The 24,617-nt window shown below is 46.6% G+C and overlaps 1 protein-coding gene and 1 long non-coding RNA gene across 4 annotated transcripts in view; one reads left to right on the top strand and one right to left on the bottom strand.

Moving 5' to 3' along the window:
- Nucleotides 1-24,617, top strand: part of LOC118214870 — an 82,678-nt gene that overhangs the window by 15,055 nt on the left and 43,006 nt on the right. Inside the window, exon 3 of one of the 3 annotated variants that reach the window (XR_004762701.1) lies at nucleotides 22,868-22,950. The exons of 1 other annotated variant lie outside the window; for it this stretch is intronic. This is a non-coding gene — a long non-coding RNA (uncharacterized LOC118214870). Of the gene's footprint in view, nucleotides 1-136; nucleotides 212-22,867; nucleotides 22,951-24,617 lie in introns of those variants that run through there. One more of the 3 variants, XR_004762703.1, reaches the window with a different exon arrangement.
- Nucleotides 1-24,617, bottom strand: part of zgc:113516 (uncharacterized protein LOC541449 homolog) — a 51,186-nt gene that overhangs the window by 3,982 nt on the left and 22,587 nt on the right. Inside the window, exons 4-7 of the mRNA XM_035395143.1 lie at nucleotides 18,930-19,072; nucleotides 16,036-16,119; nucleotides 15,747-15,907; nucleotides 2,937-3,010 (exon numbers count right to left, since the gene is read on the bottom strand). Coding sequence (XP_035251034.1) covers nucleotides 2,937-3,010; nucleotides 15,747-15,907; nucleotides 16,036-16,119; nucleotides 18,930-19,072 — 462 coding nt within the window. The remainder of the gene's footprint in view (nucleotides 1-2,936; nucleotides 3,011-15,746; nucleotides 15,908-16,035; nucleotides 16,120-18,929; nucleotides 19,073-24,617) is intronic.

The raw sequence follows: 24,617 nt of genomic DNA, 5'->3' as shown, positions 1-24,617 counted from the left end.
ATATATATATATTCCTATACAATGCCACTCACACTGAAAATGAATACTGTTCTCTGTGATGCATGGGCCCTGATCCTGAAAGGAGGTACGTCATACAGCAAATGACTAAAGATGACTATTCTCTGTTTTGTTGTAGTGAACAATATGTCTCAACGTGGAGCATCATACAGTATGTGATTTGATCAGCAGTACAGTCACCACTCCTCTTTGTGTAACATACTGTAGGTACTGAACACAAAGTCGACAATAACTCTTGTATTTTTTATGTGTTGTATTGAATTTTGTTGTTAGATCATCATACCAACAGTTCACATTGATGTAATGTCAGAAGGTTTTAATGGCATTTTTAAATAGCCCAGAATGTCTCCTTTGTTATAGTTCTGATCAGTTAATAATGGCAGAATGTTTTTGCTTAAAAAAAACCTACTGGCTAGTACAGTAGGTTTGAGGCCCAGAGCATTTCTCTCCTGCATTTCAGTGAAATGGTGTCCAGTGTCTTACAGCATACGGCAAATTTGGCATCTGTTTAAACCAAAAGTACTGTAGGCGCAAGTGTTCTTTTTTTTTTTTTTTTTGTTGAACAGGAGAGCCGTGTCTGACAAGCGTAGCTTAATGCAGCTGCCGCGTTTTCACAGCCGATGCCCAATCCGACGGAGCGAGAGAGACATCCTGCGAAAAACGCGTTTCTTGATTGAATCACAATCGTTTTGATTGGCCGCCGGGCCCGTGCGGTTCTAAATTGGGAGGACGCTCGGTTTTAGTGCTTTGAAAGGGCGTGACGGCCGGCTCAGATGGGGGCACGGCAGGACTGGCCGTGTGGGTCGGTTAATTGGACCTCGTGTTCTTGCTCTGCGGTAGAATCGCCCAGTGACTCACTGATTGGCCGGCCCTCATGCTGACACTTTCACGGAACCATGGGTATTCGCCCAAATCATTTATGGGAGACGTTGTAAGACTTCTGTTTGAATCCTTTTTTAAAAAAAATTTTTTTTAAATTATTTTATTACTAACGGTAAGGTGCCTCGATATTCTCTGACTGACGCGAGAACTTTAATGGACAAGCAACGCTAAAAGAAATCACCCCATCATTGAGCGAAACCTATTTAAGTGGAAATTAGTCTGAGGTTTATTTAAAAGTAATATTAAGACTCTGTGTTGGGTTCTATGCCCTCTTTCACCATATTTAATATTTTTAATAAAAAGCATGTAAGGTCAACCTTTTTTCAACAGACTCCAATTTTTTCTTGCAAGGCGGAAGAAATAAAAATATGATAAAAGGCCCGGAAGAGTTGGTGAGTAGCAGAAATGGTGAGGACAGTGAAATGTGAAATATTATTTGCAGATTATGCGCAATAGTCCAAAAGTTTAATCTGGGGGAGAAAACAGACTGGTGTGTCTTCTGGGTTTTTGAAATCCAATAATATAAATAAATAGTTAGCGAAGCAGTGAAGTGTCAGGGACTGATCACCTGTCTGCTGGTTCACATGCACCTTTAACCTCTAAAACATCGTGGAAATCGTGGCTATTGCTCTGCCTGTTTTGGACATCAGTTCTTATGTGCTCTTGAACGCCCCCCCCCCCCCCCACCCCAACAGCAATGTGCAGATTAGGACTGTGGTACTGCTGGTACTGTAACCCTTTAAAAGGAGTGTTGATACCCTGTATTTCTATGGTTCCAGCACATTATCCTGCATGTTTTTTGTTTTGGTAGCTCTGTCTGTATAGCTACAGTGAAGCTTTTCAGCTTTTTTTTTCTCTCTGACCTCTGACCCCTGTGATGGGGAGGGACAGCGCAGAGGATCCGCTTGGATCGGCAGAGCTAAGCTCTTATTTTGTTGGAGGTGCGAACCCTTTCAGACGTAATATTCTCACTCGAGCTCAGTAGCAGTTCTCTGCACACATTTCAAAAAAAAAAAAAAAAATTTTAAAAAGAGGGGTTAATATTAATTTGCACCATCACCCGGTGTGAAAAGAAGGCTGACGTTTGATCCACTTTTGGGGAGCGTGTAGAAAAAAATGATATCAAGCTGATGGTTCTTTTCATGCAATTGCAAAAAATGTGGCTGTTTGGCTGCTAAAAAAGCAAAACAAACTCAAACGGGGGGGGGGGGGGGGGGGGGGGGGGGGGGGGGGGGGGGGGTTCCTAAATCTCTCTGTTTTGTGACACACGCTGTTTAGTGTTTTCATATTTATCCAAGTAAAAAAGAAAAAAGAAAGTTTTTTTTTCCCACCCCGCTGCGCTGCGGAAGGGGGAAGCCGAAGTTTCTCCCCCCGCCCCCATCGTCGTCGCCATTTGGCTTCGATTAGGCCGCCGCCCGCAGGCGCCCCCCCGCCCCCCGCCGGCCCTGCCGCACGCCAGCCGCACCCCAGCCGGCAGTAATTTGCTTTATAGGGATCATATGGCCCGGGGGGGGGGGGGGGGCTGGGGGGGCTGGGGGGCTTGAAAGGGCCGGGTCCTCTGAGGAGCGCGTGCGGGTTTGATGAGCTTCCTGCCGTTTGAGGGATTTTTTACTCCTTCCTGTAGCGGAGTCGGACACTCGCGGTGCACGCGTCGCGGCGGTGGGGCGGGGCGGGGCGGGATGGGGTGGGGCGGCAGCTCAGACCCATTAAAGCACAATACGCACACTGTCTTCCTTCTCTCTCTCTCTCTGTCTGCCTTCTCTCTCTCTTTCTCTGTCTGTCTGCCTTCTCTCTCTCTTTCTTTCCTTCTGTCTGTCTTTCACATATCTCGGGTTGCGCTTCCTGTGAGGGGGTGGGGGGGACGGGGGTGTAGGGGGGGGCTCTGTGAAGGGGGATGACAGGCTATTTAGATGTGCTACTTCAGTTTGCGTTAGCGGCGCGCGGCGTTGGGAGCGAGGAGGTGTACCCCCCCCCCGCCCCCCCCCCCACCCGAGGGACCCTCTGCCTCCCCGGGCCTGGAGAGACGCATTGCTTACCTCAGGAAATCAAAGTCAATTGTGGAGTATCTGGCTTGGAGGAGCGCCCAGAGCCCCCATTGAAGGTGTGAAACCTGTAGGGGGGGGGGGGGGGAGGGAAGGAAGAGGAAGTCTGTTATCACAGAGCAGCCAGGGAGCGAGGAGGCAGGGCTGGCCCGTTTAACAAGGCCTTCTCCCCCGTGTGTGTGTGTGTGTGTGTGTGTGTGTGTGTGAGAGTGTCTGCCTGTGTGTGTGTGTGTGCATGTCTGCCTCTGTGTGTGTGTGTGTGTGTGTGTGTGTGTGTGTATGTGTGTGAGAGAGAGAGTGTCTGCCTGTGTGTGTATGTGTGTGTGAGAGAGAGTGTCTGCCTGTGTGTGTGTGCATGTCTGCCTGCGTGTGTGTGTGTGTGTGTCTGCCTGTGTCTGTGTGTGACATTTGCTTAATTGAAAACAAACAGGCAACATAATATACGGTGACATACGTGTCAGATTTTTGTCCCTGGAGCCATGGTGCACATAAACACATGTCAGTCTGATCCTGATTGAGTGGTCAATGCGGAAACATCATATGGTCTTTGCCTTATTTCTTATTTATTTATGTATTTATTTATGTATTGTTGCAGTTTGGGGGGGAGGGGGGATAACACAAATAAATCACATGGAATTGCTAACTGGAGCAGTCTTGTGTGTTTCTAAAGCTGCTTTCACGAGTACTGCTCATAGCTGAAGGATGGAAAGGGCCACTTCTCGCTGCTGAACAACCTTCCTGTTCGGTCGCGGCATGTTCTAGAAGCTGGGCTGTGCTTCTGCCGCTCAGTATTTCTGACTAAATAAAATATCCCACAGAGGGTAGGCTGTCTGAAGCTGTGGCCAAGCGGTCGGCTCAGCTAATCAGCACAGTGGCGCCGTGCACCTGAAGGACCAATCGGATGAGGGCAGACTGAACCTCAGCTTAATTCTACTTGCAAAAGACTTAATTTGGAGCTGAAGCAGATTTGGTAGTCTGAGTGCTTAATGTTTTATTTCTTAGGGGTTTGCAATGTGTTGTTGCTGCAGTACGCCGTTTCTAAATCAGTGCGTCAAATAAAGTGTCAGTCAGTGTTACAGTTTCATGCGTTTACCTGTATGCACAGGTGTTTGTGTGTGTTTGTGTCCGTCTGTGTGTGTTTAAAATTTTTTTAAAAAGATTCTGAAGCGGCTGCATTTTGAATGAGCAGTGGCTCCAGGGAGAATCCACCCAGTGTGCGACCTTTGACCCTTTAAGCTTCTGGAGTCTCTTAAAGGGGAGGGTTCAGCGTCTGTTTTTCAATGCGCTTTTTAATATTTCCCCTTTCATGCTGCGTCTCTGACCTCGTAGAGCCATCGGGGGCAAACCTCAGATCCCACGCACGTCAGGATGAGTGACCGAACACACCCTCATTCTGCGCGCGAGTGTATGTCTTCATCGATGGGGCTTTGTGTGAAACTGGAATGGAAAATTATATTCTACAGAAGGGTGAAATTGGAGGCAAAAGCCATTAAAGTATGTTGAATTTCATATGTATGTATATATATATATTTTTTTTTTCAATAAAGGAATTTGGTATTTCACTTTTTTGTGGGGTATATGCTGTAATATAATATTTTGAAGTAGTTTATGACATTTGCACAAATGTATTATGGTCACATGCATGCCTCTTTCAGATGAAGTTCTGAAGAGAAACTTGCCTCAAATGAGTTTCTATCTTGCCACATCTACACTACTTGACCAAAAGTATGTGGGCACTTGACATCCAACATCTTCTCCAAAATTATGGGCATTAATGTGGAGCTGGTCCACCATTTGCTGCTATAAGGACCTCCACTCTTCTGGGAAGGCTTTATACTAGATGTTGGAGTATTTCTGCAGGGATTTGCTTCCATTCAGCCAGAAGAGCATTAGTGAGGTCAGGCACTGATTGGGTGACTAGGCCCGGCTCCCAATGGGCTTTCCAGTTGATCCCAAAGGTGTTGGATGGGTTTGAGGTCAGGGCTCTGTCCTGGCCAATCAAGTTCTTCCACACAGTTCTCGACAACCATTTCTATATGGACCTCGCTGTGTGCCCAGGGGCATTGTGATGCAGAAACACGAATGGACCTTCCCCAAACTGTTGGGGAAGCACAGAATTGCCAATAATTGGATTGTATGCTGTAGCATTAAGATTGGCCTTCACTTAGAACTAAGGGGCCTAGCCCAAACCATGAAAAACAGCCCCAGTCAGACCAAGGGGTGTCCACATACTTTTGGTCATATAGTGTATCTTATCTTGTGCTGTTGACAGCGCCCCTAAATTTCCTAACAAAATCAATGCAGATGTCAGCCCCGTGGCCCAGTGATGTCATCACTGCTTTATTTGACAATGGGAATCGGGCCTGGAGTAAAATACGACCGTGTTTATGTTTTGGCAAGTTGTTGGCCTTTCCCACTGCGGGGCCACTGCCAGAATCTGCCAGACAGGGGGGTTGGGGGGGTCGGGGTTCCCAAATATCGCTGACAGCGATGACGTCACAGAACCGCAGTTTAATGACCTCGGGTTGTGGGGAAGCTGGGTTGTTTCCCTGGGTTACAGTGGCTCATCTGACGTCCCCTGTGACCCGAGGTTGAAAGCCCAGGGGTCAGAAAGGTGAAGTCCTGCCGCGGTGTTTCTTCCTCCCACAAACTCAACCAGCTGAGTTCACCAGTTATTCCTGCCTCCTGGCTGTGGAATTGTGCTAATTAGCAAAGCCAGATGATTGGAAGCTAAAAAACTGGGGAGGACTTTTTTTTTTTTACTTTAAGAAACCTGGATTTCCCTCATCTGCCTGTGACCGTTCTTGTCCCAGCAAAATGACATTCAGGAGCGTCCTTTCCTGGGGCCTCTTCATCAACACTCTGTTTCTGGGGACTTATGCCCTGTAATCGCTGTCCTGTGGCCTTTCAGCTGGGTCTGCAGTATGATGGGCTGGGATAGACATGAGTGGGATTATTATTATTATTATTATTACCCAGCAAATTTTAAACTGAAAACAGCTCCTCATTGTCACAGTAAACCAGATGATTGTTAGCTGCTAGTGCCAGAATAGGACAAAGAAAAATTCTTCAATTTTGTCTGGTTACTGCAGGAAAGAGAGTTTCATTGAAATATACTTTTGCATATTCTTTGTTTTAATGTTTATCTATGTGGTTAGGCAGCGTCTACCCCAGAGCCTTGTCTAACACAGGAGGTAAAATCAGATTTAAATTTGATATCACCACAGGCTTCTGGCCATAGATTTCACTGTGCCAGTTAATTATGTTAAGATATATATACAGTATTATTTATGTAGACACTATTATTTATACAGGACCACTTCAAACCTCTCAGACAATTCAGATGTATTCTGGCTAATAAACTATTTTTTGAAATAGGACTCGGGCCCCAAAAATGTTAAAGTTGCTCTTCAAACCAAGTGAAAACTTGGCAGGAGACTAAAGCTTCTCTTTCTAAGGTTCCAAACCAGGAACCAGCCTATAAAAATACTTGCACTATCATCCATTTTCAATCAATCAGTGTAAGGCCCACTTACAGTAACAGGAAAAATTAGGTTAATGTGCACTCTGTACCAGTGTTTCCTGTACTTTTGGTTTTTTAACTGACCGAATTTCTGCATTTCTGACATTTTAAATTTCCATATTGTAATGGATTAATTTTCATAAATTCAGACTCTTTCTTAGCTGCTTAATTTTTTATATTTTTATTTATCTTTTGCTATCAAAAAAAAAACTGTAAACTTTTGAGTTAACTATTTTAAATCCTTTTTTCCAAGGAGTTCTGAGTATGAGGTTCCAAGGACAGTAGACATTCCTCATTCTCTCAACTTGAAAGAACGATTTGAGCCCTCTCTTGTAGCCCAAAGGATCTCTCCTCCTTTCCTACCATTTGAGGGTTTCATTGTCTGAAACGATCTGGCTGGTGTTGGGTCCCCTTCCTCCCCATCAGATCTATTGCTTTGTTGCATTAATTTTCATTGCTTTGTTACATTGCGTTACATTACATTGTGGTGCAGTATTACGGTTTCATTGCTTTGTTGCATTACTTTTCATTACTTTGTTACATTGCGTTACATTACATTGTGGTGCAGTATTACGGTTTCATTGCTTTGTTACGTTGCGTTACCTCACATAACATTGCATTGTGATGTTGCATTCATTTGATTGCTTTGTTACATTGCATTACATTACATTGTGGTGTTGAACTATGCGGTTGTTCCCTGCACTTGGACCGGTACTCTCTAGGGGTTTCGTCATACTTGTTCCTGGTTATGGTTATACACTTTGTTGTACGTCGCTCTGGATAAGAGCGTCTGCCAAATGCCTGTAATGTAATGTAATGGTGCAGTATTACGGTTTCATTGCTTTGTTGCATTACTTTTCATTACTTTGTCACATTATGCTGCCATACATTACATTACAGTACATTACATGTGTTTAGCAGCTGCCTCTAAGCAGAGCCACTTATAACGCTACAGGACAAAAAAGCCCCTCAACTTGGCAACGGTGCTGGGGTGTGCACTGCGGGCAAAGTCTGTACCCCCAAATCACGCCCCCCACCCACCTCAGGAACGGGCTTCAGGCACATTCTGTGGGACGTCCGAATATAACAGCCTGGGGCGCTGGAGGGGCGCATGTACTGGGCGCGCACACGGGCTATATCGGGACGGGATTGGGCGAGAGGTCCCAATTTAAATCGGGTCCTAATTTAAACCAGCCTTCTGGTGTAACAGCAGGGTCTGTGTAAACCGCACAGCAACCCTGTGCTGAGGATTCAAACGATACGTCTACAGCTCCACAGCCAATACATCTACAGCTCCAGAGCCAATACATCTACAGCTCCACAGCCAATACATCTACAGCTCCACAGCCAATACATCTACAGCTCCACAGCCAATACATCTACAGCTCCAGAGCCAATACATCTACAGCTCCACAGCCAATACATCTACAGCTCCAGAGCCCGATAAACATTCACACACACACACACACGCGTGTGCACATACACACACGCGCACATACATATACACGCACACGCGCACACATTCACACGCGCGCACACACACAGTCACACACACAATCACACGTGCATGCACACGCGCACACATTCTCACACATTCACACATGCGCACACGCGCACATACACAGTCACACACACAATCACACGTGCATGCACACGCGCACACATTCTCACACATTCACACATGCGCACACGCGCACATACACGCACACATTCACATGCGCACGCACACGCTCACATACACACACACACACACATTCTCACACATATGCACACACACACACACACACATTCTCACACAGTCGCACACACATTCACACACACACACTCTCTCACACCAACAAACATTTAAAACATGTGACCTCAACCGCCTCATCTCCCAGCCTGTTCACACAGTGCAAAGTGGTCATTGGTCCAGACACCATTTTCAGGGCTGTCTTCTTCCCGCATCCAATTTACAGCCTGATTATGAACATAAATACATTTTTTTTGTTACAGTCAGATATATATTTTTTAATGGTCTTATAAACTACACAGCCAGGACTTGCGCATGCATGGGCATGTAGTGATGTCTTGGGCAGTGTGCATTTCAGTAATAAATATGAAACCAAAATTGAAACCATGGCACTCATGCAGCAGATGGTATCCATATTTCAAGGGCTGTCCCAGTGGATCTTGGAAAGCCACAGCCCGTTCATAACCGATGCTTGAAAGGCACAATTTATCCTACCTATTTTCACTCTGGTGAAAGAACATGTGGTGAAAACATTCGTGTTGAAATCATACGTAGCCTGCTTCACTTGAAATTGAATTAACATTGGCGCTAGACGGCAAGGCCTAGAGCGTGGCGATTTACTGTTTTGAGTGCTTTTCCTCTGGCCAAAACAGAGGCTAGAATGCCTACAAGGGAGGTCCTCCTTTTTTAATAAGGAACAGCGCTGTCCTTGTTTTAATCGCAGGGCCTGAAAAGGCAGCACCTGCGTGTAAAAAAGGCGGTCGAAGCGGAGGAGGGGGAGGACAGACAGGCCGTTGTTGCAGAGAACAGGTCAGCTGTGCCAGCCTGTAGCGCTGAAGTGCCGTGATGTCACATAATACTCCGTTTCCTGTTGGAAGTGCGGACCGAGCGTGCCGCCAGGAAGGGGGGGGGGGGGGGGGTCTGGAAGGGACTCCTGGAACCCTCCCCACCCCCGTTTCATAAAAAGCTCACTTTTGCCACATTCTTCCCAGAATGCCTCTCTGCTCAGCCCCCAGCCGTTTGGCCTGCTGAAGCCCGGGGATCCGATTCACGGCGGCATCGCGGATGTAATTTGGGGGGGGGGGAAGATCGGGGGGGGGGGGGGCATGGTGAGCCACGCCCCCCTCGGTGCCAGATGTCACAGCGAGTGCGATCACTTCAGGCTGGGAGGGGGGGGTGGGGGTAGGCGGAATTTTTTCTTTCTGCTGGAAACCTGTCAATTCAGTTCAAAATTTTCACTGAACAGAGCCAGTCCAGCCAAACTCAGTACACGGCTGTACTCTAATTATGCTGGAAACCAGCTTTGTGTGAACGGTAATAAGCAAACTCATAACTCATCTGGAGTCAGGCCAGCGTGCTAACGGAAGGTTCTCCCCCCTCACCTGTGCCCCCCCCTCACAGAATACAACAGGAGAGAAGTGGGGAGAACTGGTCCTGCATACAATGCTAGACCTTGAGATGGGGAGCTGGATTGGTGGTACCCCAAAATAATGCTGCCCCTCATCCCTCTTTGCCCATCCTGCCCCCCCCCCCTCCTCCCCCTTATCCCTGGCTGTCTGGCTGACGGGAGTGGGGGTGCATGGGGAGGGGGTGTGGGGGTCATGTTTCCTCTGTGACTTCCTCCATGTTCCTGGTGGCGTTGGAGTATTTCAGTAAAAGGAGACTATTTGCGGCAGAAGGTCTGGGCCCTTGTTCAGCACAGCTGTGGGGCCTGGCGTCAGAGAGCATCTAAACAGCAGCAATTGGCCCAGGTTTCCAGGGGAAGGGGGGTGGGTGGGTGGGGGGGGGGCGTTGTGTCTTTAGAGAATTTTGATTTTTTTTTTTTTTTTTTGGAGGAGGGGAAGAGAGAGAGAACGATCTTAACTAAACTTCCTGTGAGGTTTAGAGCGCGGTTCGCTCGCATTTGTTTTTCTTTGAGTCACCTGCGGTAAAAAAAAAACAAAAAAAAACAACAAACCATAAAACGCGCTGTAATTTTTCGACGCTGCAGAAAACACACTTGTTTTGTACATTTTTTGGCACGCCAGCTTATGAAGTGCTTTATACTTATTTTTTTATTTATTTTTTAAAATGGTAAACATCCCTTTTATGGGGGGAAAAAAGTCTAACGTGTGTGTGATGCCGTAAAAAAAAATAACCTTAGATACGCGATACGCCATGAAGGCATCGGTCTGCCCTCTTCTGTGGAAGCCCGTGCCAGCGCTGAGGGCGCTGCGTTTCCACAGATTGAGTTTTTTGGGTTTGTGAAGAAGAGGCCGGGACGCTGCGTAATTGAAGAGTCGGCTTCTCTGCGCGGGGCGGTTTTTAAGCCTGATTTCGTCCGCTCGAGCTGCGCCGCGTTTTTTTTTGAAGACGAGGAGCCGTTTTAATTTACCCTCGTTGCCGTGGAGTGAGCGCTGCGGCCTCTCGTCCTGCGCCTCTCTGCGCGGCTGGTTTTTTTTTTTTTTTCTCTCCTCGGGTTGCCAGACCACACAAGTTTAATGTGGGGAGCTGGTGCAAGTTGTAGGTACAAAGGAAAAAATATCAACTTCAAAAGGCTGTCTGCAGAGCCAGCGGCTCCTGTGCTGAGTGCAGCCGCTGCTGCGCGTTGAGCTCAGCTTCTGTGAGAGCTCTGTTCAGGCAGCTGCTGAGCTGGGGATGCTGGCTCAGAGCATTTGCCCCTTTGGTTTGATGCCCTCTGATGTCTGTGCTGGGGCAACTGGGGCAGTAGCTCTCTGTGCTGGAGTAACTGGGGCAGTAACTCCCTGTGCTGGAGTGACTGGGACAGGAGCACACTCAGCTGGGGCAACTGGGGCAGTAACTCCCTGTGCTGGGGCAACTGGGGCAGTAACTTACTGTGTTGCGCTAACTGGGGCAGTAACTCTCTGTGCTGGGGTAACTGGGGTAGGAGCACACTCTGCTGGAGTAGCTGGGGTAGTAACTCACTGTGCTGGACTCACTGGGGTAGTAACTCACTTTGCTGGACTCACTGGGGTAGTAACTCACTGTGCTGGAGTAACTGGGGCAGTAACTCTCTGTGCTGGAGTAACTGGGGCAGTAACTCCCTGTGCTGGAGTGACTGGGACAGGAGCACACTCAGCTGGGGCAACTGGGGCAGTAACTCCCTGTGCTGGGGCAACTGGGGCAGTAACTTACTGTGTTGCGCTAACTGGGGCAGTAACTCTCTGTGCTGGGGTAACTGGGGTAGGAGCACACTCTGCTGGAGTAGCTGGGGTAGTAACTCACTGTGCTGGACTCACTGGGGTAGTAACTCACTGTGCTGGACTCACTGGGGTAGTAACTCACTGTGCTGGAGTAACTGGGGCAGTAACTCACTGTGCTGGGGTAACTGGGGAAGTAACGCCCTGTGCTGGTGCAACTGGGCCTGTAGTTCACTGCTTCTTGCGCGATGTACTGCTGAAATGAACAAATTGCTCAATTTCCTGCCTCATACAGAGTCTTAGGCTTTTCTCTGTGATATACTGTGAAGACCAACGTGTTCTGGTCAAAAATCACTTCTGTGATTTTTCTAATGTGGATGCACAGAGGCATCAGATCTAGAGTGTCGGTGGGTCTGCGTTAGTGTGCTGTGTTCTGTTGGAGGTTTTCAAGTGAAAGCTCCATATGGAAAGAATCCTTATTCCCTGTGTGCAAAAAAAAAAAAAAAAAAAAATCCCTGATGTTGCTTAATAATAAATAAGCAAATAATCCCCAATGTAAAACCCGTATAAAAACCAAAACTGAAAACATTATTGACCCTTGGAAAAAAAAAAAAAAAAAAAAAAAAAAAGAGGTCCCGTTTAACACAGAGTTCATTGTTGCACTGTCAGCGCTGTCAGTGCTTCTGCTGAAGTGGGAGTAAAACATTACAGACCTGCACCTGTTCTTTATTAGGAAAGTAAACTTGGCGTGTCCCAGAGCGGGGGCCGAGCAGCCAGCGCCGTGTTTATCCTCCGAGTGGATGCTCCGCTCTCCGGGAGGAGCACAGCCTCCCAGAGTGGCAGCGTGCCAAGCAATGAAGCGAAGCCCTACAATAACAGATGAATTATAGACGTGCTAAACAGAATGTTTCTGTGAAACTCCATTGACTGGAAACAGATTGCTGGTTTATACCAACACGCGGGGAGTTGGGCGAGTGCACCTTGTAAATACGCTGTGAAAAAAAAAAAAAAAACTGCTTTTAATTTAATTTCACGAATCACATGCCTTCTGCTGAAGTCAAATTTGCTGGGGTGCACACACACGCACACACATACATACACACACATGCGGGCACACATACATGCACGCACGCACACACACACATGCACACATACACGGACAAAATCCCGGCCTTTCGAGACTGATATCTGAATTCTGTTTGAACGGGGGGGCTCGGTCCTCTCCCGCTCTCCTCCTGTATTGTGTAATATCATTAGTGGGGTGGGGTGGAGGGGTGTCGGAGGAGGGAGGGGAGGGGAGGGGAGGGGCTGGGGGCGGGCGGCCCTGTTAATGTTACTGCAGTGCAAATGAGAGAATTAGATTTGGCCTGGCACGCCACCAACTCTCCGCATGTTTGCAAACCTGGCATTAATGAGCTACAGGAGATTGCATGATTTACACCGTGTGGCAGCCCTTCTGCGCCCGGTGGAAAAAAACTACATCTCCAGGCCATAATTAAGAGAACTGTGACTCAACAATGAAGTCATAATAATGTCACTTACTGTAGTCGAATTAACGAGAGGGAGCCTGTCAGCCAATTAAAGGCACAGTCACCCAGGTTACAGAGGCACAGTCAGCCAGGTTACAGAGGCACAGTCAGCCACATTAGAAGCACAATCAGCCACAGTCTCATTTCAGAGGGGGGCAGAATGTTGGACATGGGGACCTGGCTTTTCAGATGCTGTATAATAAGGGATCTGTCTCAGACATGCTGTATGATCAGGGGTCTGTCTCAGACATGCTGTATGATCAGGGATCTGTCTCAGACATGCTGTATGATCAGGGATCTGTCTCTGACATGCTGTATGATCAGGGATCTGTCTCAGGCATATGCTGTATGATCAGGGGTCTGTCTCAGACATGCTGTATGATCAGGGATCTGTCTCAGACATGCTGTATGTTCAGGGGTCTGTCTCAGGCATATGCTGTATGATCAGGGATCTGTCTCTGACATGCTGTATGATCAGGGATCTGTCTCAGGCATGCTGTATGATCAGGGGTCTGTCTCAGACATGCTGTATGATTAGGGATCTGTCTCAGACATGCTGTATGATCAGGGATCTGTCTCAGACATGCTGTATGATCAGGGATCTGTCTCAGGCATGCTGTATGATCAGGGATCTGTCTCAGGCATGCTGTATGATCAGGGATCTGTCTCAGACATGCTGTATGATCAGGGATCTGTCTCAGACATGCTGTATGATCAGGGATCTGTCTCAGACATGCTGTATGATCAGTGATCTGTCTCTGGCATGCTGTATGATCAGGGAGCTGTCTCAGACATGCTGTATGATCAGGGTTCTGTCTCAGACATGCTGTATGATCAGGGGTCTGTCTCAGACATGCTGTATGATCCGGGATCTGTCTCAGACATGCTGTATGATCAGGGATCTGTCTCAGACATGCTGTATGATCAGGGGTCTGTCTCAGACATGCTGTATGATCAGGGGTCTGTCTCAGACATATGCTGTATGATCAGGGGTCTGTCTCAGACATATGCTGTATGATCAGGGGTCTGTCTCAGGCATGCTGTATGATCAGGGATCTGTCTCAGACATGCTGTATGATCAGGGGTCTGTCTCAGACATGCTGTATGATCAGGGGTCTGTCTCAGACATGCTGTATGATCAGAGGTCTGTCTCAGACATGCTGTATGATCAGAGGTCTGTCTCAGGCATGCTGTATGATCAGGGATCTGTCTCAGACATGCTGTATGATCAGGGGTCTGTCTCAGACATGCTGTATGATCAGGGAGCTGTCTCAGACATGCTGTATGATCAGGGATCTGTCTCAGGCATGCTGTATGATCGGGGATCTGTATTCCTTTAAGGAATGATCCCTCCGGTATTCCTTTAAGATCCCTCTCGTGTTCCTTTTGCGTCTGGCTTTCAGCTCTTTCAAACAAATCTCCTCATGTGTACACAATGATGCAATAATGATATAACATTAAGGTCTTCATTTACCATCTGTCTGTAAAACAAACCAGAAGCAGTAGTCTCAAAAGGCTGTTTAGGCTCCATTAACAACAAATCAAAACATTATCTGTTACTAAAATGTTATGGCTAAGTATGACAGACTAAACGCAAACAACCCGGCCTTTATTACGGTTTAAGGCCAGTTCTAAATTTAAACTCATCATCCTCGCCTTCGGAGAATCAATTTGTCATCTTCCGTAAGCGGGACGTTTGATGACCTGCCTTTCGTTCACCCGTTTAAATTACAGGAGCACGCATAGCCGTCCGCGTTCGCACATTGACAGCTATTGGCAGCAACGGGTTTACCGACAGCAGCTGCGGGTGTTTGATTCATTTATTTATGTCTCTTTTTTCCCTGTGCCTACGGCGCGCTTTTGGGGGAAAAGAACGTGAAAAATAAATACGGAAATTAAGACGTGAGATTTGGAAAAGGAGCGGGGGCGTGACAATGGAGCTAAGCGAAGACAAAAGGCCCCACTGAAGAAGAAAGTGATTTTACCCCCCCCCCCCACCCCACCCCACCCCCCACCCAACACTCCTTCGGTCCGCCGCTCCTATTCCACACGCGGGCGCAAGCTTTCCGCCACATTTCCCTTTTTTAAGAACACGTCTCCGCCCCCCCCCAAACGCCCCCCCCCGCGACCCTCTCTGCCGCCGGATCATCACGCCGCTGCCCCCCCCCCCCCCCCCCCCAGAACATCTGCACGCTGTCATACGCCATCTCGTTCATTTCTGCTTAATCTGCTCCTGATACGCGCTGCGCGGGGAGGCAGCTGCTGCCGCGGACCGAAGGGCAACCTGTGCGCGGAGTGTGTGTGTGTGGTGTGTGTGTGTGTGTGGGGGGGGGGGGGTGTGTGTGTGTGTGTGTTTGAGAGAGTCTGTGTGTGTGTGTGTGTGTGTGTGTGGGGGGGGGGTGTGTGTGTGTGTGTTTGAGAGAGGCTGTGTGTGTGTGTGTGTGTGTGTGGGGGTGTGTGTGTGTGTGTTTGAGAGAGGCTGTGTGTGTGTGTCTGTGTGTGTGTGTGTGTGTTTGAGAGAGGCTGCGTGTGTGTGTGTGTGTGTGTGTGTGTGTGTGTGTGTTTGAGAGAGGCTGCGTGTGTGTGTGTGTGTGTGTGTGTGTGTGTGTGTGAGAGAGGAACTGTGTGTGTGTGTGTGTGTTTGAGAGAGGCTGTGCGTGCGTGCGTGCGTGCGTGCGTGCGTGCGTGTGTGTGTGTGTGTGTGAGTGAGAGAGAGAGAGACTTTGCATGTGTGAGTATGAGAGAGAAACTGCGTGTGTGCACGTGCGTGTATGTGTGTGAGAGAGAGGGACTGTGTGTGTGTGTGTGTGTGTGTGTGTGTGTCTGTGTGTGTGTGTGTGAGAGAGAGAGAGAGAGGGGGACAGTGTGTGTTGAGCTTACCAGTGAAAACTTGCAGACCTTCACGTACAGCTGCTGCACCTCCTCATTAGAGACTGCCGCTGCCAGCCCCTGCATCTGCTTGTAGCTCTGCAGGTACGCAGTCAGCCAGTCCCTCTGCAGCTCCACACTGGGGTACAGGCTGTAGTCCATGTTCTCCACACCTGCGGATTTAAAGCCGTACAGCATATATTAGTTTAATAATTTTTATCCTTCTCATGGCATTGGTGCATTGGAATCGCTGGTCCCCTTTAAATCCGAAGCTGGAAGAACGTTTAAAAACGGCACTGACCTGCGAACTCGTTGAAGTGGTTGCCGATGTCGTACGCCTGGTAGTTGTAGTCGGCATACTCGTAATCGATGAACCGCACTGAACCTAAAGGATAAAAGCAGCCACATTCGCGCGTGAAGGACACTTGTTATTACTTGTTATAATACCTGTTATAACAACTTCATTTCACTTCAGCACTTTTCTTTGGGCTTTGCTTTCATTTTAAAATGGAGACAACATAATTAAAAAAAAAAGACACATGAAAAAGGCACTGAGAATGTCTGTGTAACACAGTGGGGATTGGAGGCATATAATGGCGCTATACAAGCTGCTTTTTGGAGTTACTTGAAATTATTGGATTCTATTAGTTTTTCCTTGAATCCTAGAACGTCCTAATACCAGCAGTTCTCACTGGTCATCAGAAACCTTTGTATTTCAAGTCCTTTGTAGGAATTACAGATGATGCAACTGAAAATATAAAAGCCTTGGGAAATCTAAAAGAGGGTAAATTGAAATGAACTTTCCGTTGTTAAAAGTATTAAATAGTAGTAAAAAATCCTTAAATCAAGAAGCCCTTTTTTCATATTAGAAAAAAATCAAAAGCAATCATTTTCTTTTACAAGTTGAAAGGCAAGTGGCTTTATTTACTGCAGTTTTAAGTGCATTATTTATATGTACAGGCACGTATGGGGTGCGTAGTTTAGTAAATGTCAAGGTTGTTTTACATCAGTTTGAATCACTTTAAAACCAGAACACAATTAGCCAGGGCTTTCTGTGCAGGTCAAGGCAAACTTCAGGTTTATAAAAATGTAATCTAGATGTACCTAATTATAAAATCTTTTTTTTGAGGGACAAAGACAGCAGCCACTAAGAAAAATACAGTGCATAAAAAATCAATGAAAACAATGACACGTGACATAATTACTACTACAATAATAATATTAATAATAATGCCATAAACAGGTAACTCGTGCGATGATGCAGTAAGATACGCTCGTCTTAAAGGGCAGGTTTACAGTCGCTGTCACGACAGGTGCAGTGTGGTGTCTTTGGACCGTCTCTGGAGTGTTTGCGCTCTTGTGGTTCAGACAGCACGCTCCAGAACCAGAGCCGGTAAGAAACCAGCCAATCAGCAGCCAGGGTCAGGACAGGAAGTCACATGGTCTCAGACCGCAGGACCCCCGCCGCCGGGTCTGAGACCGTGTGACTTCCTGTCCTGACCCCGGCTGCTGATAGGCTGGTTTCTCACTGGCTCTGGCTCTGGAGCGTGTGCTGATGAGCAGTGCCGCTAAAAGCTTTGGGTGGCCCTGGGGCTAAACGGCGCGCTGATGCTAACGGTCGCTGCCCCCTTCCTGCCCCCGCTGTCTGTTCTTAGATGCTGCAGCCGTGTAAGGCTCACGGGGGGGCAGTTACGCAGTTTAAATGAATCATGACGCCTGCCCCCCCCCCCCCCCCCCCCCCCCGGACCATCTCTCGATCTTAATGCACCCTGACATCTGCCTTCTGTTCTCATGGTGACGATGGTGTGAACACTGGAGAAAACGGACAGGATAAACTGGCTCTGGTGCTGTATTCAGAGATGGCCTTTCATTTATTTTATTTGCTGTACTCGGTGATGATGATGGAGTTTTTTTTATTTTTTTTATTTTTATGAGCGGCTGGACTTTTGTAAGTGCTCGGTTGTTACCCAGGTTCCCTTGGGCTCAGTAGGAGCTGAAAATGCAAGTGACCAACCTGCTTGGGATCAGTTTGTTGAGAGTGTTTATTGAACAGGGAAGTGGCAGATGCCCAAGGGTCATTTGAAAGGCATATTAAATATGAAATGTGGAAGGTACGAGGCTGAAAGGTACAATTTATGGAATAACTAATGAGAACGATGCCTTTTCTCTTCTCTTAATAAAAAACAACAGTATGTATCATCCATAATCACTTTTTGGGTTTCCTGATGGTACCAATTCCTGATAAAGTACATGTATGCGCTTAGGAGGGAAATGTGGGATAGGCTATTATCTTGGTGGACAGAAATTTGTTCTGACTCCTTATACTGTGTCCTGGTTCCAGCAGTACTGTCCATTTGGCTGTGAGTTCTCACAACTTCCAAAAATGAACTAATATTAGACTGCTTTACTGCCTACTGGCCACACAGTACTACAGGAGGGCAAGTGACTATTTTACACCCAGAAAGTGGCTATTTTACACTCTACAGGCCACACACAGTATTACAGGAGAACCAGTGACTATTTTGTATTTGCAGTTAATTTTACCCCTCTCACAAGCCCTTACTAAGAGTACGGCTCAGTTCAGTCAATGAGAAGTGATTATGCGGTTTTATAAAAAACGCAAACGAACAGATGTCTGCGAAAATCCCCTCGACGATCTCCACCCCTTCGGCTCAGAGTCTCAGACAATGTGAGTGATTGATTCCCCATGTGCAGCCGCGGCTCATTTTCATTATGATTGCAGCAAGAATGGTGTGATAATGCGGTAATTACCATACGCCCTAACCTGGAATGCGAAAAGCCGTTTTTTCCAGTGGTTATTGAGACCCCCCCCCCCCCCCCCCGGATCTTGTAATTTGACTTTTCTCTTTAGGCATTAAAGAGATCGGTCTCTGAGAGATTTCACTTACTGTAAGCATGTTTTTTTTTTTTTTTTCTGGGTCCAAAGGGTTAGAGGGGGGAAAAAAATTGCTATTCAGCTCAGTAAAATAATATTAGCAAAATACAGTGGATGTCGTCTCATTCTGTTTCCGTTTGTATGAGATATTTAAGGGGACGTTCACTGCTTTCAAGATCAATAATTCTGCATAGTACAATATTTCAGACTAATAGATGTTAATGCTTTAGAACATTCCCAATAGTCCCTAAAATCTCTATGTGGTGTTGAGAGGTGTTTATGGGTCCAGGGTCTCTCACCTTCAGCCTGGTTGTAGATGATGTTTTTGGTGAGCAGGTCATTGTGACACAGGACCGTTGGGGAGGCGATGGGGGCGAGGTGCTTCTTCAGCGTCTCCACCTCGTTCCGGAGAAGATGGAGGCCAGGGACTCCGGGCGGAGCACTGCCGAGCAGAACACAGCGGCTCAATAAGGAGGGAAAGCATCGGGGAGCAGGAGAGAGGAGAAATGACTGCTTTAAGCACATATGTGCGACAGTATGAATGTCACTATTGCTTTTTAACGCGAATATTATATGAGTTCCTAGCTTGTCGGGACCAGTGCTGCACATGCCAGGGATGAGCTGAGGAAAAGATAGTTTATCTGAAAGGAGAGGGCGGCCTGTGCGTTTAAAATCACAGTGCCTCTCGGCGGACGGTAAATACGTGGTAAACACGGCAGGGCGCTCGGTTCTCTGGGGATGCTCGGCCACTTCCTGTTAAACAAAAGCCTGCGCTTCGTTTAGCAGGGATACACTAAGTGTTGTCCCACTTTTATTTTCGATTTTCATAAAACCGGAATGCGGTTTCTTATCAGGGCTAATGCGCCGAGCGTAATGAATGACGTGCGCTGAATGTTTTCGCCCTCTTTTTTAGAAACGACAAAACATCACTTAAACCGACTACATAAATAAATACGAGCTTTTACTTCTGCGGAAAACGATCTCCGAACAGGGGAGGTAATTTTGCGAACTAACTCTCTGTGTTCGTACAAAATCGTGCGCTCATCTAGAATAGGTTTTAACAGGGATGTCATTTTGCAAACCAGGCCTGTGTCGCCTGTGTTTGAAAATATTGAGTGCTGATTTGAGATCTGTTCCCTCTCTGTTCTCGTAGTGATTTCTTAACCGGAGGACGTGGGGTTTAACAGTTGCAGCTCCAGCGTCCCTCCTCTTCCTCCGTTTTAAAATGGCCGCCTTCACAGGCCACGGTGCGCAGTGTGTAGAATGACCCCAAAACAGCCATGCGGTGCGTTCGCTAAATTCCGAAATTCACTATCAGTACATTTAAAATGCGTTTTCTTTCAGGGGAATCACGGCGCGACGGTGTCTTTGATGCAAACTCCTCCTCCGTATCGCTGCCAAACCCCCCCCCCCCCCCCGTGAACTGTCAGATTAATTAGGAGGAGCAGGCGTGTACCGGTTAAAATCGTAATGCTAATTTAGCCGGTGCTCTGCGCTGTCGCTGTGGGTGGCATCGACAGGGCTCCGCGTTCGTGCAAACCGCTTCACGTCGGCAGCGTCACCTAAACGCGGCCGACGTGAAACAAATCGAAAAAACCGAGGAAAGGCCCTGCGGTAGGCTTCAGACGAACGCTAACTCGTTAACGACGAAATAAATTAGCGTGTACGAACACACGCGGGCGAGACCACGGTAGAACCACAGTGCAGTCTCCTTCATCGGTGCGGAAGTGAGACTTCTGACTTCTTCAGTAGTACACGACGGAGTGTAGCTTCAGTAGTACACGGACGGAGTGTAGCACAGTGGGTAAGGAACTGGGCTTGTAACCAAAAGGTCGCAGGTTCGATTCCCGGGTAGGACACTGCCGTTGTACCCTTGAGCAAGGTACTTAACCGAAATTGCTTCAGTATATATGCAGCTGTATAAATGGATACAATGTAAAATGCTATGTAAAAAGTTGTGTAAGTTGCTCTGGATAAGAGCGTCTGCTAAATGCCTGTAATGTAATGTAATGTAATACACGTACACACGCACACAGAGGTTTCTCTAACGCGCACGTTCTGCAAACAGACGCCGAAGTTTGATTTGCTTGGACGTGCCTCAGGTTCGGTTTTCACGAGTCGTTCTACGGAAAGTTTTGTCGACCTGATTACAGAACTGGATGAAAAAGTAATTAGGACAGCACTGGACAGAATTTCACAGTCAGTCCTTCAACGATATTTTAAACATGCTTCGTTACAATAATAGTTTTGCCCATTAATGGCATGTGTTCTGTTTAATTGCTTGATGTTTGGGGTGGTTTATTGAACGCATCTGAAAAGCATGATTCGAAGCATGATCATTATGCATTAAAAGAACTGTCAGGGACAAAGTCATGGACATAGTTAAATTATTCAGTTTTGCGTCTGGACAATCAAATCAAATTTGTTTGTGTTGTGAATTTCACCAAAAAAGTTCATCCCTATAGGGAGTGACAGTGTGTTTTACTGCAGAACTGTGTCTAAAACCCTCTCAAAGGTGAGCCTGGGACAGAAATGGGGGGAAAAAACGACAGGAACCTCATCAGAGGACCCCATCCTCCACTGCTGGTTCAGGGTTAGAGTTCACAGAACAAAGGCTCAGTGTACTTGTAGTTTTTTCGGCTGGACCGCAACAGCGGGGCCAGCCCTACAAACACGAATGTCTGTGACTTGAGTGACCGAGTGAGTGAAGTCGCGCCATTGGTCGGCCGGTCCAGCCACATGCTAGGTTTTGACCTGGTCTTGTTTATGAAGCGAATGAATCGCGATCTCCTCGGGGTGAGATACACGATGTACCCGCCATGGCTGCCGGGTACTGTTCTCTGTGGAATTTGGGGAGCCAAAATTGGTTTTATTGGTCTTACAAAAATCAGGTTTCATCTATTTGAGCGCTCGTTTGCGGTCTAGTTCCGAGTTTAAAATAACAGCATTCACGGCTGTATGAATTGAGACGAGATGTTTTGAAAAGTCTGATTGCAGTCACAATCTATAACAGTCTCGCGCGATTCAAGATGAGCCAAAAAGTATAAAGTTTGCATTGACCTACTTACATTTTTTTCCAGCTTTCTAAATGTTATGAAAATACTGTGTGACTGAAGTGGAAAACCGAGAGCAGCTCTGATTCAGACATGACGCTCCCTATTATGTCTTTGTCCTTGTCATCGTTATTGGTTCTTGCAATTAAATATTTACATAAACGTGGCTGTTCTACAAAAAAAACACATATTTCTGTCTATCTCTTCCATAAATAAAATACCAAAAATACGTTTCCACATTTTAGAAAAATGAAATATGAAACCAATTGAATCCCCCCCCCCCCCCCCCCCGTTTTGTTCCTCTGAAATGTCATGTGATCCCAGCTATTTCCCCTGCTTTAATTAATTAGCCCCTATTTTAGTGCAGGTCTCGCTGGAGAGAGCCTTTGCGATCAGGTGTATTTCAGTCTGGTTAATCTGTCTTCAAAGGTAAAGTTTAGTCAAAGTAATTGCAGTCCTCATAGGCTCACTGGTAGAGAGTTACAGGGAAACACAATGTTAGATGTTAGGAGGCCAAAAATCTCACGTTAAAAAAATGCTGCATAAATGTCTGGTTATGGAGCGTGCGTCCTGAAACAGCTGACTGCTTTCATCGTGAGATTCCCGATTGGGAGGGCTGGATACTTCCTGGGAAGCCATGCTAAAGCATCCGGGATCGTGTGTGTGTGTGTGTGTGTGTGTGTGTGTGCGTGTGTGCGTGTGTGCGTGTGTGCGTGTGTGCGTGTGTGCGTGTGTGCGTGTGTGCGTGTGTGCGTGTGTGCGTGTGTGCGCGTGTGCGCGTGTGCGTGCGCGCATTGTGTTTGTCTCCTATTCCTATTAAAATGATTAAAAAATTTTTTTTTTTTGTAACGCATCCCTTTTTAAACGGAACAGAAACCACGGGACGGGTGATTTAAACACCGTTGTACCTGTTTATGTTTTGGAACAAACAGTGAGGGGATGCGTTTATACACACCCGGCGCACATAATTTAGGAGTGAGTGTTGAGAGGGGGGCAGTTTCCTGTTTACGGGGCGTCGGATGCTCCTCGCTAATACACTAACTCATTTTGATGGAGTGTCTGCTCACGTCATTTCATTCTTTCACCACCCCCCTCCCCCCCTCCCCCAGCCCCCCCCCCCCCCACCCCATTTTTTTTATGCAGACAGGAGATTGATTTTCATATGTTTTTTGTTTTTTTTTGAGCCTGGACCACGGTCAGTCATAGCGGTGGGTCCCGCTGCTAATTGTGTTTTTGCGGGGAGAGGAGAGAGGAGAGGAGAGGAGAGGATGGACAGAACGAGAGCTGAAGGTGCAGAACGAGAGCTGAAGAGGCTGAACGGTTGCTGCTTATTTTCGCCTCTCTTCTCTTTTCAAGTGTTTCTGGGCCCTTAGATTTTTCTTTCTCGAAGCATAAAACATGTTTTGAGGGCTTTACTTTTATGCTAATAAATTGGGAAAAATCTGCTGCTGAATGCATTGAAAATACCTTTTTTAAAATAAGAAAATGAAGGCTCTTGACCTGTGGAACTATAAAATAAAAACCCTGAAGTTATTTAAAATGTTTTTATTTTCCTTAAATTTGAGGCACATTTGAGCAGGTCTTTAGAGGACAGTTCCCCTCCCAGCTGAGTGTGTGCGTGTGTGCATGCGTGTGTGCGTGTGTGTGTGTGTGGGACGGAGTGTGGCACAGTGGGTAAGGAACTGCGCTTGTAACCGAAAGGTCGCAGGTTTGATTCCCGGGTAAGGACACTGCCGTTGTACCCTTGAGCAAGGTACTTAACCTGCATTGCTTCAGTATATATCCAGCTGTATAAATGGATACAATGTAAAATGCTAAGTAAAAAAGTTGTGTAAGTCGCTCTGGATAAGAGCGTCTGCTAAATGCCTGTAATGTAATGTAATGTGCGTGCGTGCGTGCGTGCGCACATTATTAACCAGGAAAATAAATCTGAATATGTGCTCACATTTAAATTTAAGAAAAATCTGCACATGGAGTAATAGAACGCCTATTACCTGGCCCACCTACAACAGAAGCATTGTTCTGAGCTAGAACCAAATGCACATTAATTTTGTTCACACATTCGTTTACCTAATCTCAGTCACACATTGATAAGCCGCCCGGTTCGTGAAAGGTAAATGCTCAGTCTCCCCGGGTTGCTGTGGGTCTTAACAGAGCTGCTGTTATTGGGGTGCACGGGGAACGGGGGGCTACAGGGACCTGTCTGTCACAGGGCCTGTTTTGAAGCCACACTCTCGGTGGAAATGTGCCCCCCCCCCCTCCCTTTGTACCTCTTCTAGCTAAATTTGGGTTGTTAAAACATGAGGGGGAGAAAATCCCCAAGTGAAAATTTTTTTTTACGGACCATTATAATAGTCCGTGATAAAGAGAGATGTCCGAGATCGGGAGTTGCGTTTTGTTTTATTCATTCCATGGCCGCAGCTGATTGAATAGGGGTGATTGGTGATGTATTCACTCACGTTTAAATTAATCGTTTAAATTGTGGATGATGCCATTACAGTGAGTATAAAATCTCTTTTATTAAAATAAACATCAAACCTTTAGTCTCATGTAATATGTTCATAAAAACGTATTGTGTGCATATGTAGCACAGTAATTATACATTCATAATTTGATTATTTTTAAATATATATATATATATATATATATATATATATAAATGTAATGTATATATGCAGTAAGGATAACGGATTGGCATACCAACATTGCTGTATGTATGTGGTCTGTTGTCCTTTGTCTTATTGATGTTACAGAAAACCTGTTCGGGGCATGAAATATGTAACACCGATTGATTCCTTGCGATTTTAGCCCGGAAAGTGGGGCAGAATGTTGAATTAATAATCTGCTTTCATTGAAAAATTTATCAGAAGGATTTCTCTCATAATTGTGTTGTACAGCGGTTAATTATTTGAGCTTTCTGCGCCCCCCCCCCGG

Source organism: Anguilla anguilla, chromosome 16, assembly GCF_013347855.1.
Source record: "Anguilla anguilla isolate fAngAng1 chromosome 16, fAngAng1.pri, whole genome shotgun sequence".
Lineage (NCBI taxonomy): Eukaryota > Metazoa > Chordata > Actinopteri > Anguilliformes > Anguillidae > Anguilla > Anguilla anguilla.
Note: the sequence above shows the minus strand (reverse complement) of the source record. Positions and strands in the feature narration are given on the sequence as shown.